At 51.2% G+C, this 12,383-nt stretch overlaps 8 protein-coding genes across 8 annotated transcripts; 2 read left to right on the top strand and 6 right to left on the bottom strand.

Annotated features, from left to right (window-relative positions):
- Positions 1 to 282: 282 nt before the first annotated feature.
- On the top strand, positions 283 to 1,653 carry PtrM4_101520 (PLAC8 multi-domain protein; the record flags this gene model as incomplete). The annotated part of the gene is made up of 1 exon (XM_001936420.1): positions 283 to 1,653. One exon carries the CDS (start codon positions 283 to 285, stop codon positions 1,651 to 1,653), a length of 1,371 nt encoding a protein of 456 aa, XP_001936455.1.
- A 282-nt stretch (positions 1,654 to 1,935) lies between these two features.
- On the bottom strand, positions 1,936 to 2,613 carry PtrM4_101510 (uncharacterized protein; the record flags this gene model as incomplete). Its single annotated transcript, XM_066107443.1, has 1 exon — positions 1,936 to 2,613. One exon carries the CDS (start codon positions 2,611 to 2,613, stop codon positions 1,936 to 1,938), a length of 678 nt encoding a protein of 225 aa, XP_065961892.1.
- A 204-nt stretch (positions 2,614 to 2,817) lies between these two features.
- PtrM4_101500 (XPG-I domain containing protein) lies at positions 2,818 to 3,516 on the bottom strand (the record flags this gene model as incomplete). Its single annotated transcript, XM_001936421.2, has 1 exon — positions 2,818 to 3,516. One exon carries the CDS (start codon positions 3,514 to 3,516, stop codon positions 2,818 to 2,820), a length of 699 nt encoding a protein of 232 aa, XP_001936456.2.
- Positions 3,517 to 4,403: 887 nt separating this feature from the next.
- On the bottom strand, positions 4,404 to 5,656 carry PtrM4_101490 (HemC, Porphobilinogen deaminase; the record flags this gene model as incomplete). Its single annotated transcript, XM_001936422.2, has 2 exons — positions 4,404 to 5,266; positions 5,320 to 5,656. The coding sequence occupies 2 exons, from the start codon at positions 5,654 to 5,656 to the stop codon at positions 4,404 to 4,406; spliced, it is 1,200 nt and encodes a 399-aa protein (XP_001936457.1).
- A 378-nt stretch (positions 5,657 to 6,034) lies between these two features.
- On the bottom strand, positions 6,035 to 6,417 carry PtrM4_101480 (uncharacterized protein; the record flags this gene model as incomplete). The annotated part of the gene is made up of 3 exons (XM_001936423.1): positions 6,035 to 6,075; positions 6,125 to 6,248; positions 6,301 to 6,417. The coding sequence occupies 3 exons, from the start codon at positions 6,415 to 6,417 to the stop codon at positions 6,035 to 6,037; spliced, it is 282 nt and encodes a 93-aa protein (XP_001936458.1).
- Positions 6,418 to 7,376: 959 nt separating this feature from the next.
- On the bottom strand, positions 7,377 to 8,554 carry PtrM4_101470 (DUF2424 multi-domain protein; the record flags this gene model as incomplete). The annotated part of the gene is made up of 3 exons (XM_001936424.1): positions 7,377 to 8,125; positions 8,172 to 8,450; positions 8,500 to 8,554. The coding sequence occupies 3 exons, from the start codon at positions 8,552 to 8,554 to the stop codon at positions 7,377 to 7,379; spliced, it is 1,083 nt and encodes a 360-aa protein (XP_001936459.1).
- Positions 8,555 to 8,884: 330 nt separating this feature from the next.
- PtrM4_101460 (DUF3425 domain containing protein) lies at positions 8,885 to 10,558 on the top strand (the record flags this gene model as incomplete). The annotated part of the gene is made up of 2 exons (XM_001936425.2): positions 8,885 to 9,269; positions 9,336 to 10,558. The coding sequence occupies 2 exons, from the start codon at positions 8,885 to 8,887 to the stop codon at positions 10,556 to 10,558; spliced, it is 1,608 nt and encodes a 535-aa protein (XP_001936460.2).
- Positions 10,559 to 11,768: 1,210 nt separating this feature from the next.
- PtrM4_101450 (uncharacterized protein) lies at positions 11,769 to 12,173 on the bottom strand (the record flags this gene model as incomplete). The annotated part of the gene is made up of 1 exon (XM_001936426.1): positions 11,769 to 12,173. The coding sequence occupies one exon, from the start codon at positions 12,171 to 12,173 to the stop codon at positions 11,769 to 11,771; it is 405 nt and encodes a 134-aa protein (XP_001936461.1).
- Positions 12,174 to 12,383: the final 210 nt, after the last annotated feature.

The following is a 12,383-nucleotide window of genomic DNA, read 5'->3' as shown; positions in this document are numbered from 1 at the left end:
CTCTGCCTTTCTCGGGCCTTGTACCTGTGCATATACGGACGTGATGTGCAGTCCTTCGACCTGATATCAGGCCTCCTAGCCCCCAGCTTGATAGTCTCTTGTATTCCAATTCACCTTCAAACTGCTTATATCCGACTGTGCCGCTGGCTCCTCCCGCTGGCTGCTCCCGCTGACTCTGCACCTAAAGTCAACCTTGTAGAACTTTCGATTTAACAACCGACTTGTTTGCCCATAAGAACCCAGAAGAATAAAAAGATAGTAGTTTGAACCCCCTCGCGCATCATGGACCCAAGACAGTATGGCCAGAACCACCAACTTCAGCCTCAAAATGGATCGCGACAGCACGATAGATTCTCATGGCAGCAACCTCTTGAGGACGATGCTCCAGCCTACCAGCAACCGCAAGCACAACCACAACAACAGACTCCACAATACGCGGCGCAGCAATATCAGCAGTCACATCAGCAATATCCACAGCCTCAGCAACGGCAACCTCAGGTCACTACAGATGCATCAAGACACTTCTCCTATGCGCAAACACCATCCGAGATGCGAGCATTCGTATACACATCCTCACCAAACGATCCACCCATGCCACAATCTATACCTATATCGCTTCCGACGTCGCCAGTGGGGGATACGCCAATCGATCCCCGCCCCCAATCGATGATGTTTTCGCAACATCCGATAAACCCGACCCAATCCGAGACAGCTTACGTGCAGCCTCACGCTGAGGACGTTAAACCTCCCATCTCGCCAGTCTCGCCCCAACACCCCGCTCAAACGCAGTACTTTTCTTCAGCCTCACCGATCCCTCAGCCGCAACCTGTTCAACACGTTGATACACACCAGAGCAGGCATATGCGACAAATGAGCAACCTTTCCCCAATCAACACAAATCTACGAGCATACCCCATGCCTACTATTCCTCCAACCCCACCATCCGGGACACATCAGACCTCGCCGTTACCGCATAAGACGCCTATAACGCCCATGTCCGCCAATTCAATGCAGAAAGGGCAACCACGAGAGAACGCAACATCTCCTTCGCATCGCACGTCCCCGTACCCAAGCGAGCCCTACTCACCGCACGGCTTCTCTTCGAACCAAACCGGCAACTTCCATGCCGTCTTCTCTCCCGACGCCGCACATGGCCCCAACGGCTTAGACTTTGCCGCACACCAGCCAGGACAGATAACGCACCCAAACATGGAATCCGAGAAGTCGCACGAATGGAAGAACAGTCTTTGTGCATGCAGTCCCGAGTTCTCAACTTGCCTGACTGGTCTTTTCTGCCCTTGTATCCTCTACGGCCGTACATCGTACCGCCTTTCGCAGAAATCCGCAAAGAAGGATCCCACGGATATGCTTGGTTACAGCTCCACCAATGGACACTGCGCTGTCATGGGCCTTTCTTGCGGTCTGTGGTGGTTGTTTCCCATGCTCCAGCGCACGCGTATCCGACGGGCCTACAAGCTTGAAGGCAGCTTCGGTGACGATTTGCTCAAAGGGTGCTGTTGCTGCTGCTGTGTAACCGTCCAAAACGAGAGGGAGGTCAAGACGAGGGAGGAAGCTAGTAGACGGTGGGCTGGACCGGCGAGTACAGATGTGTATACGAGGTCGGGGGGGATGGTGTATAAACCACAACAGTGATTTTCCTTTTGTGTACATGTATAAGCTGCATTCCAGGACTCTCTTTTATGATACCCACAGTCCTTCTTCACTTTGTAGCATAGTTGGTAGCGTTGAATATAGGCCAAGATTAAATCATTATACAGAAGATATTAAGCGGGGTTTACATTGTAGTGCAGTGAGGTAGATCTAATAAGAAGCCAACTCGATGAGCCTCCCTTACTCCAAAATTCATGCCGAGCTGCTTACGGTTCCCAAGTACTAGTCCAGGTCCCCATGGCCAACCAGCGCACCATGGAGCGTTCAGTCTCTGGTCAAATCGATACAATCAACGTCCTTGGATGTCCAGTCAACCGGTACACGAGGCCTTGCTAGGGTAAAGCTCGACTTGTGTGGTGTGCGTACAGGCGTATGTTGTGTGGTATGCATACCAACTCTGGGCGATATGATCACAGAGGACCCCGGCATGGTAGCCAAGAAAGGCGTGCTCTTTGGTCCTAGAGGTGTATGGAGATTTCTGTTGAAGTCTTGCCTGCTTCTTCGTATAGCTTCTTGCAATTCCTCGTCTTCATCGTCGGACAAGGAAATTAGCATGTTGGCAAGCGTACCCGGTGTTTGCGCAGTCATGGGTGTAGTCGGAAACCGAGGAGATATTGTTGAGTGTGAAGTCTGCGCGGAACTCGATCCAGTTGCATTGTCAGGCTTACGAGGTCGACCTCTCTTCTTCGCGGGTGTTTCTGTTTGTCCAGAATCGCCCTGTTGCTTCCGCTTTGCCTGCTGTTTCTTGGCTGCGGCACTCGGCGGCTCCAGCACATCCGGAGGTAATACGTCTTGCAGCAAAAAAGTCGGGATCTCGCACGTAACTCTTTGATCTTCGTTGAAGCTAGTGTCGGTTTTCCAAGGTCTCGTGCTTTCGTAACGCTCAAAGTCTTGCCTGTTCAGGATGCTAAGGCCAAGTGGCGAGAATGTCAGTTTGCGCATGAGGATAGGCTGTGGACAGTCTTCTGTCTTTTTAGTTCTTGTTCTGACGAGCTCTATACCGTGTGGCACCTCGTGTGGAAGCGATCTGTCTCGTTCTGCGAGAAATCGAGATAGAAGTACGGGTCCAATATGGTTGTAGTACTTTTTGCTCCAGAAATTGAAGTGCTTGCAAGCTGTATGCAAGAGTTCTAGCTCTTTGGGTGATCAATTGTAATATGACTTTGACAATGCGTCCTCCCTCAGGTATTCCTCGGAGTGCGTCTTTGGGTCGTTGTACCGCTGCAGAATATCAAATTTCGGCCAAGTCCCAGGAACAACTATGCTGATAGATTTACGTTCGAGGACTTTGCGCAGCACGTTTTCTCTCCAGACATCGCAATCCTGTTGGCTTTTACTCGAGCACAGGCTGCGACCTAGACCCGCCTGAATTAGCTCGAATGCGGTGTCTCTCCCACAACGCGGGAGGCCTTCTTGATCGAAATCAGCCCCTACAAGCATAGCAAACAGAACACAACCGTCCTTCTTGAGCTGAAACTTTCCATTTTTCATCTTCAAGTTTTCCGCTCGAACGACTCGTACTCTCGTATGGTCCTTCTTGGTGTCACCAATGTGGCGACTATTGTTTCCTGGTTCTCTAGCCGTGCGAAGCTTGCGGATCCAAAACGTGCAGCCAAACATTAAGCAATCCGAATCTTGTAACCACACTGCATCGACCAGCCCCAAGGTCTGTAACTTGCAGCAATCTGCCTCGGCTTCTCCGGGAGCATCGATATGAGGCACACCGAGCCCTGTCAGAGCCTCTTTGATGATATTACAGGTTTCAGCTTTCATGCTTCGTCCTTTAGAACTCTTTTTGAACTTATCCTCCGGTCCATCAAAGACAAAGACGGGTCGAATGTTCATCGTTAAAAGTTTGCATATTCGAAAAAAGATGGCCTTTTCCACGGGGTGCGCGGCGGGCTCCACTACAGGTTCATGATTGTTAATGACGGTCAAGCGCCACATAATCAAACGACTTACACTCTTTAATGTATGCTTCCTGCTCCGGACTGACATTGTGATAATGCCAGTCAGCTGCATCGATAGCAATCTTGAACGGTCTGCCATGCTACTGGTGGCAGTCTTGTGCAAGCTTTGCGAGAGGAATGATTTCTTCGCATTTTTCAACCACTTCCCTCAATCTAAACTTGTAAGCTTGTTTCTCAAAGCGCGATCACAACGTTCACCCATCCGGGGATACCCATGACGATGAAAGTGTGGGTCCCTGCGCGGGACGAGATTTAGCGCCGTGCACGCGTCTCGCGCGTAGATATCGATAACGACAGCCGCCAGCTGTATGAGCTTGATGATGATCCAGAATGGGAAACGGGTTCGCGTAAAGGAAGAATAAGAAATTAGACCAAGAGTGAGCAGTTGAAGTAGGTGGTTCGTAAAACACGGTACGACTACGCGTTCTTGCCCGAAACGCGACATCATGTGCACTAGTGTCTTGGCAGTCATCTTCACCTCTCCCTCCCACTCCTATCCTCTTGTGCTTGACGTATGTCGTGTGTAGAACAGGGCCCATAGCCCACATCTGCCGCGTGCATTAACAGCATTGAGCCCAGCGTGCTGGACAATTGGAGATGAAGTGTTGGAAGGTGGGTCACATGAAGATGGAATAGGTCAAATGTTAGTAGAACTTGCGCGTGTTGGATTGTGACATACGTTCAATCATGTGCTAAATATGCTGTGGATCAGTTGATGGAAATTGAAGCTCCTACAGTGAGCATCATTCTTCATCGATCAACCTACGATGAGCTGGCGGACTTTGCCTTTAGCTCCTCCAGTTGCTTCTTCGCAGCCCATTGCTTCTCTACGTTGATCTTTTCCAGGATCTTGTCTGCACCCTTCTCGATCAATATCTTAGCCACCTCACGTCCCATCTCTTCCGCTTCTTCTGCATTGCGGACTTTCCGTGTTGCCTCGTATTCAACCGATTCTTTGCCATCGACACTTACAACCATCGCCCTCATTACTAGCTCCTGGTCATCAACGTCAGGCTCATCCTCTTCAACAGCATTGCCATGCTTGTCGTAATCTTTTGCTGGCTGTGGACCTACAGAGAGACCCTTGCCACCCTTCCAAGATGTCTCAACTCCAATGGGTACACTGCAGCCTCCTTCGAGAGTCCTTAGTAGTGCCCGTTCTGCTGAACATGCTCTTGTGGTCCTCTCGCATCGGATCTTGCTCATGAGCTCCTTCATGGCCTCATCATTCTTCCTGATTTCAATACCCAGCGCACCCTGGCCTACAGCATGAAGCATTCCTCCGCTGGTGCTACTCAGATATTGTGTGATCCGGTTGTCGAGCCCCATGCGCTTCAATCCAGCAGCTGCCAGTATGATAGCCGAATATGGTGAATCTTCGGCATCAAGCTTGGCCAGCCTTGTCCCCACGTTGCCTCTCAAGTCGGCAAACTTCAGGTGTGGATACAATTTTCTCAGCGTAGCGGCCCGGCGTACAGATGACGTGCCAATGGTAGCGCCTTGGGGCAATGTGGCCAATGTAGTTTCTTTGGGAAGACGAGGGGACACGAGGAGGGCATCGCGGGGGTCTTCGCGCTCGAGTATGGCACCAAGTTCGAGGTGATCCGGCAATTGAGTAGGCATGTCTGCAGTTATTAGTTATATCTCAGGGCTGTCTGAAAAGGCTGCATAATCCTACCCTTCAAGCAATGCACAATAATGTCCAGATCCCCAGATTCGAGCATGCTCTCCAATTCGCCCGTCCATAAACTCTTCGCATTTTCGCCCTGGCTCAATTGCTGAAGGGGAGTAATCTTGTCCCTGTCCCCTTGCACTATGACGGGACATATGTTGTATGTCCGTTCGGGATATGCATCTTTTAGGCTTCTCTCCACGGCTCGAGCCTGTATCTGTGCGAGTACCGAGTTGCGCGTGCCGATGTTGACGGGAGCGAATTGCGTGCTCGCCGATGTGTTGAGTCCTGCTGGATTCGGATGGGACGGCCCCTGGAGATCGGCAGCAGTAGTAGATGCCATGATGAAGGTTTTTTTTTGAGCGTGAAGTGAGTATTGGTGTTGATGGCGACTGGGAAAAGTCGTGGAGAACTGGCGGGGTGGTGGGGCACAACGTCACAATTGCCGCGGTCTGCACTAGTCAGGTACATGGCAGACAGCTGTCACACCTGGAGGTCATAAAATACTTGACAGTGTAAGTACACTAATAGACATGTCTGGCGACTGCAGTGTCCTTTATACATCGGTATGTCAAGTATTTTATGACACCAGGGTGATCAGTAACGTCACCCATACATCACGTAGTTAGTCACTATTCAAGCCTCTTGAAAGTTTAGAATTTGGCTACATTCCATGATATTTACAGGGATCCGGTAAGCCCTCCTCTGTCAACAAAGGTGTCTATTTCTTGTCTCCGGTGTTGTGGATCGCATTGGGAAGCGCTTGTTTGGGTCAGCACAGTACTGTGTTAGGATATCCAGGCCTTTTCACCTCGCTCAACCGACTCCGGGACAATCTCCTGCACCTTCTTGGGCACAACTGAGTCTTCGCCGTCGTTGAGAGCATGAGTCTTGCTGGTAGACTGGCTGTTGGGGTTACTGCCAGTGGGGTGAATCTATAGCGTTATCAGCATATGCAAGCTTCAATTGCGAAGATATTCGACTGACGGATTCTGGGAGGCCCTCCTCGAGACCCTTGGGTGCAGCTTCTTGGACCTTGTTGGGCACTGCGCTCTGTCCAGTGGCGTGGGAAGCGCCCTGTCCGTGCTCGTTGGTGGAAGACATTCTGATTGAGGTTTGTTTGAAGATGGGTGATGATCTGATGAATGGGCGCGAGATGGTACGGAGTTGAGATGTCAAGGGCATGTTGAATGGTATTTGAATGATTTGAAGCGGGAATTGGAGACTGGTACTTTATGTATTCCTTGCTAACAGTAGGACGCCTTGCGTACTACTTCTGGGTCACACGTCCACGAAGCGCGTCATTGATGTGTCTGGGTGTCTATCTTGAGATCGCTAGCACATACATGCAGAAGTAAGATTGTTTCCGTGGAGGTCCAAGTGTAGCTTGTGTAAGGGTCATCGTGAAATGTTCTATGCCAAGCAAGGTCCGCGGGAAGCCTGTGGGAATGCGTAGGGGGTTAGGTGACGTTGGGATGACTAGATACGCTTGCATGACGATCCGGGACACCGATATTAACAGTTTACAAACGCCGACTTTCAAGATCCGAGGAGCTATACGAACAAGTGTGGCGTACAGCACCGGCTTCGATCGTGGTCGGAGTCCGGAAGCACCGATGATGGTACATCCGCCACCTTCGCATTCTCGTATTCTCCACGCGCCACTAGCGACATTATGATCCGTACAACCTGGCGCAATGCTGACATTGCGTTGTTTCATAGTTCCTTGAGGTGTGTTGTAATGTTAATATGACGCACGACTACGTGCAGCTTTCAATCTGTGAGCGAGCTTCTCAAGATTCAAGCGATGAAGACCATGGGCGGCTCCAATCCATTCCCAAAAATATTTCCTGATAAGATACGTTACGGAAAACAACTCAGAAAAGAGCGAATTTGTGATGGAGACATCTACGCGCGAGTGTGTTGCTTTTCTCTACCCGTAGCGCACCTTGAAGCCTTCGTGGATCATGATCAAAGCCTACAAAGGCCCGAGTGGGCGTAAAAGCAAATACAAACGACACACAGCAATAAAGTCTCTCCGGCATTGTACACTATGAACATGATCAGAGTTTTGCCTTCATCCAGCTTTCAACGACCTCGTGACTGCCTGTCCCAGAATCCCCTTTGTAGCCCAATATCCTCTCTACAACCATCTCCTCATGACATGCCTTCGGGGTAATCACGGTATTGACCAAGCCACCCTTGCTTCCAAAACCCTTGGTGAATTTTCTGGAGAAGGCTTCAATGCCGTCCTTCAGCACTTCATTGTCGCCAGCCCATATGAGGACTTCTCCGACAATGTCCGCAACAGGCTCCCACCACTCTGGCGCTGCTAGGACAGGTTCGTTGTAAAAGTCGCCAACAAAGGGGTCAGATGAGCCGAGAAAGGCCGTGGCCCAACGAGAGAGACAACGCGCATCGAACATGTCGCGTTCAGCGTTCGTGATGAACGCTGGCGTGTTAGTTTGAGTCAGAGAGCACCATGGCGAGATGAGAAGAGCTGCATGGATCTTGGAAGGAAGTGAAAGAGGTGCAATTTCAGGATGTGGGTGCGCAATGTGTGAGAGAAGACCCAGAATGAGGTTTCCCCCAGCAGAGTCGCCGCCCAGGATGAGATCGGAGGGATTGCGGCCTTCGGTTTCGATGAGGTATCGCATCAGCTCGACAGCTTGCTTTAGTTGTGTAGGGTATTTGGCCTCTGGCGCTAGGTCGTACATGAGGAGAAGCGCAGAGACATCGGGGCCCAGTGACTTTTGAAGATCGTCGAGCCAAACCACGAGGCCGGCTGTACAGGGCATAACATATCCACCGCCTACATGATATTAGTGGAAGACATTCCTGTAGTCGGTATGTCCTACCATGGAAGTAAACCAATACTTTCTTAGCTCTAGGATTGCCTAGCCAATGCGCCTGTGTACCGCTCGGCAGCGTTACGCTTTCTGGAGCAAACTTATGGTCCTCGGCATACTTGATGTAGATGGGTGTAGAGGATGGTCCACTCATGTAACGATCCTGGGCGACATTGAGGTTTCCCAGGTTGGTGCGGAAGGCGGCCAATAGTACATCTTTGTAGTACGTGTTGGAGCCATTGGAGCCTTTGAAAGGGGAGGTGAGGGATCGTTGGAGAGCCGAGCCCACTACGAAGCTGTCAGCATGCGGTTTGAATGACGGGTTCAGGGTGTTTACCGGATTTGAGTAGGGCTGAAGCAATGCCTAACTTGCTCACGTTGTGGTCGGCCATGACGCTGATGTTGTGTTTGTGTATACGCGTGCTTGTATGGCGCACGACGTACCAGCTAGTAGTCACATGTCACCCAAGCGGAGCCGCGGATGGCTGATTTTGAGTTTGGCAGTTCGGACAGGAATATCCGAGGGAGCATAAGCATCCATCCGCCCCCGCATTCATCCCCAAAGTCGCCCCCCAGGCCTCGCTCTCATGGACACCACGCCTAATCCGGCCTAGAGCACGGGGCGCGAATCTCGTCGACGCAACCTTCCATGCAGTGCCCAGGCTCATGACTCGGGGCAGGATTTGTTCAAATCCCTCCTGAATCGCATCCCACACCCACCTATGAGCATGGCGTCGCCGGGCGAGGCAGATACTCCCGAAGGGGCCCCGAGGGATGATGGGTCCGCCGATGGCCAGTCTAACAACAAAAAGCGCAGGACAGGCCCCAACTCGCGTGGCGTCGCCAACCTCACGCCCGAACAACTCGCCCGCAAACGCGCAAACGACCGCGAAGCTCAGCGCGCAATCAGGGAGCGCACCAAAAACCAGATCGATCGCCTGAACCAGCGCATACGTGACCTGGAGAGTCAGCAGCCCTACAATGACCTACAGGTGGTGCTGCGCGAGAAGGAAGCCGTCTTGGCCGAGAACGCAGACATCAAGAAGCGACTAGAGAGCGTCCTGAGCATCATCCAGCCCATCGTGCGCGCTACGACCGGACTCAACGGTATGCTCACCCGCCGATGACGACTGAAGGAACATGCCAATGCCGAGCTGAGCTGACTGTATGTAGAATTGGCAGCTGCCGCCGAAAGGTCGCCCCTTCCCCTTCATCCCCCCCACCAGCTACGCGACGCGCCTGTGCAACCTACCGACTCACGTCACTTCCACGTCGTCTCCCACGACTCGCCCCAGAACGGTGTACATTCACCCCAGGTGCCCGAAGGAGCTAGGTCATGGATATACTCCAACGAGGCCCCCACGAGCCATTTGCGCCGATACTCAAACGGAAGCCCCGGCCCACACTTTGAGCAGTCGAGAACGCCCAATATACAGTCGGAGATGCCCTTTGACGAGCGCTTGGGAGTCGACTTCTTGCTCGACAATGGTCAGCCAAGGGCTTTGGATCCAAATCTGCCCCCGCCGCAGCAGCCACGACCAAGTAATGTCAGTAGCAGCCGGCATGCACAGTATGCGCCCGATATGGTGGCCCATCTCACCCTCCCTCGGAACCTCCCCGCTACCTGTCCATTGGACGTCATCTTGCTCGACTTCCTACAGGATCGCCAGAACCGGGCCGCGGAAGGCGCCCCGCTGAAGACTCTGGTTGGGCCCACTTACCCAAACTTCACCTGTCTCGCTTACCCGGACCGTGCTGTTGAGTCGCATCCCCTGTCGAAGCTGTTCACCGACATCCTAAGGACCTTTCCGGACATATGCGGAACTCCGGAGCAAGTCGCTATAGTATTCATCATGTTTCTGGTGATGCGCTGGCAGATTGAGCCTACCCAAGAGAACTACGATCGGCTACCGCACTGGACCACGCCGCGTCCTTCCCAGCTGTTTACTGCTCATCCTCTGTGGATCGACCACCTGCCTTGGCCCCGTCTCCGCGATAAGCTCATTGCTTGCCAACCACCGATATCCTTTGAAAACTTCTTCATTCCATTTACCACCACCATATCGCTGAATTGGCCTTATCCACATCGCGACTGCCTGCTCCCCGCTTCAAAGGTCCGAACAAACACCCTCTCAACAACCTCCTCCCTAGCCGCTTCGTCGCCTTTCTCCACACATGTCAATGCCGGCTCGCCACAGGGGCCCGCAACCCCAGGTGCTAGTACGCCTGGCGGACTCGCATCCATTGGTCCGCTGTCCAAAGAAGATGACCAGTGGCTCATTAACCCGGCATTTGAGTCGCACCTCCGCGACCTGAACAACTGGACCCTCGGACCCAGTTTCAGAGGCCAATTCCCCCAGTTTGCCGATTGCGTCAAGATCAAAGAGGGGAGGTGACGAACGCCTGTAGATGTCTTACAATCATGCCGCGGGAAGGGCGCTGGCATGCGGGATTGGAAACGGTATATCTCTGGTATCTATGTATATTTATGTTGTGTTTGAAATTTGGGGGATCCACATGGAATGGGAGCTTTATTGTGTATAACCATAACATATAGGTATCAATTTTTTCTGTATGTAGCAGCTTCTGGGTAGCGTCACTAGGGGGGGGGCGGGGAGGGGAGAGGGAGAGGGCTTGGTTTGAGGCGTGGTACATGGTGATACCAGGGCCGCATTTAACATTGTATTGGTAACTTCACGAGGTACGAGAAAAAAAAATCTAAGCCAACATCATCTTAATTCGTGTGTATTTTTGGGTACTGTGCTTTCAAAACATGCAAAGTTCTCCGATGATTTTCTAAGAGGTCGACCGCCTAACATAGCACACTCATGACCTCTTCTTTTTCTACGTAAAAATGGACTCGGACGGCTACATGACTACTCCTAGGAATGTTTTGAAAAAGGAAGGAAGACCCGGGGTCCATGACGTTTTTTGCAATCGATTTTAGTACAGTCATTTTATTACTTTCCAGCCCAGCAGGACAAAACATACAATTCTCTCGCGTAATTTTTTGGTGTTTTGGAGGGAAACCCCAGACTACGGGATCTTGAAAATTAGAAGAAGAGTGGAAAGTTTATATAGTATAAGTGCAACTTTTCGAGCACATAGCAATTTTTGGTTATTCGAACCCCGGAGAAGAGACATCGTATCTACATCGATGTCCTTTATTTTCAAGCAGGAAGATTTTTGGAATTAGGAAAGTTTCAATGCAAAAGAGAGCTCGACACATGAGATGGTCGTCGACACGTTTGAGAAAATACGCAGATGCGTTGAAGGAAGTTTGAGTAGAGGGAAGAAAGAGGAGAGGAGGGATCGATGTTGTAATTAGGAAAGCTTCAGTGCAAAAGAGAGCTCGACACATAAAACAGGTCGTGGTTGCTTTTAGAAAACACGCAGATGCTTTGGAGGAAGTTTGAGTAGAGGAAATAAAGAGAGGGGGAGAGGAGAGAGACGATGTTAAATACCCCGGTTTTTAAGCTAGCACTAAAGCGTCATCATACACCTTATTCCCATCGACGCCTGTGGCTCTCCACTCCAACTCAACCTCACAGCTTAGCCGTCTGCCGTACCCTTTGTTTTTACTTGGTGTGCTCACAATATGTTTTCTCACACTACGGACATACGTTCTAAAGCGCGGTCCACTGCCCTGTTTACTGCGTCCCAGGGTGATTCGCGGTCAAACGCCCAGTTTGCAGTTGCAATCACCACAGAAGAGCCGGCCACATGTCTAGGCTCTTTACTGGATGAGTTATGCAGTAGTACGACAATTCTCCGGTTCTTGCCATCGTCCGGATCTGTTAAGAATAGTATTGAGATATCTTCTCCCCGCCTTACGGTACCACCATGTAGCTTTGCGAGTGCGAGGATGCTCTCGGCGAGGCGGATGATTTTTCTCGGTGAGATATAGCGGTCTCTGGAAGCGGCGTCGAGGACTTTTAGGATGTGCAGTTGGATAGGAGATAGGGTAACCGTTGATGGTGGTGGCGACAGAATGGGGGCGTTGGCACTCATGTTACGTAGATTATGCGATGTATTGTTCGCCGTCTATCCGTTTGAATTTAATTGGGAGAGAAATGTGTTCGTCGTTTCTGGGATACGATATGAGTAGGATTTTGATCGTCCTATTGATTGCTGCCAGCTGTTTTGTACTGTGTTTGCAACCCGTGGTTAGTATGATCGCATATTTTAAGATGATTAGCTATTTTCCGCGCTAGCAAACAC

Source organism: Pyrenophora tritici-repentis, chromosome 5 (assembly GCF_003171515.1).
Source record: "Pyrenophora tritici-repentis strain M4 chromosome 5, whole genome shotgun sequence".
Taxonomy (NCBI): Eukaryota; Fungi; Ascomycota; class Dothideomycetes; order Pleosporales; family Pleosporaceae; genus Pyrenophora; species Pyrenophora tritici-repentis.
The sequence above is the reverse complement of the archived record's forward strand: the minus strand, read 5'-3'. Positions and strand labels throughout refer to the sequence as shown.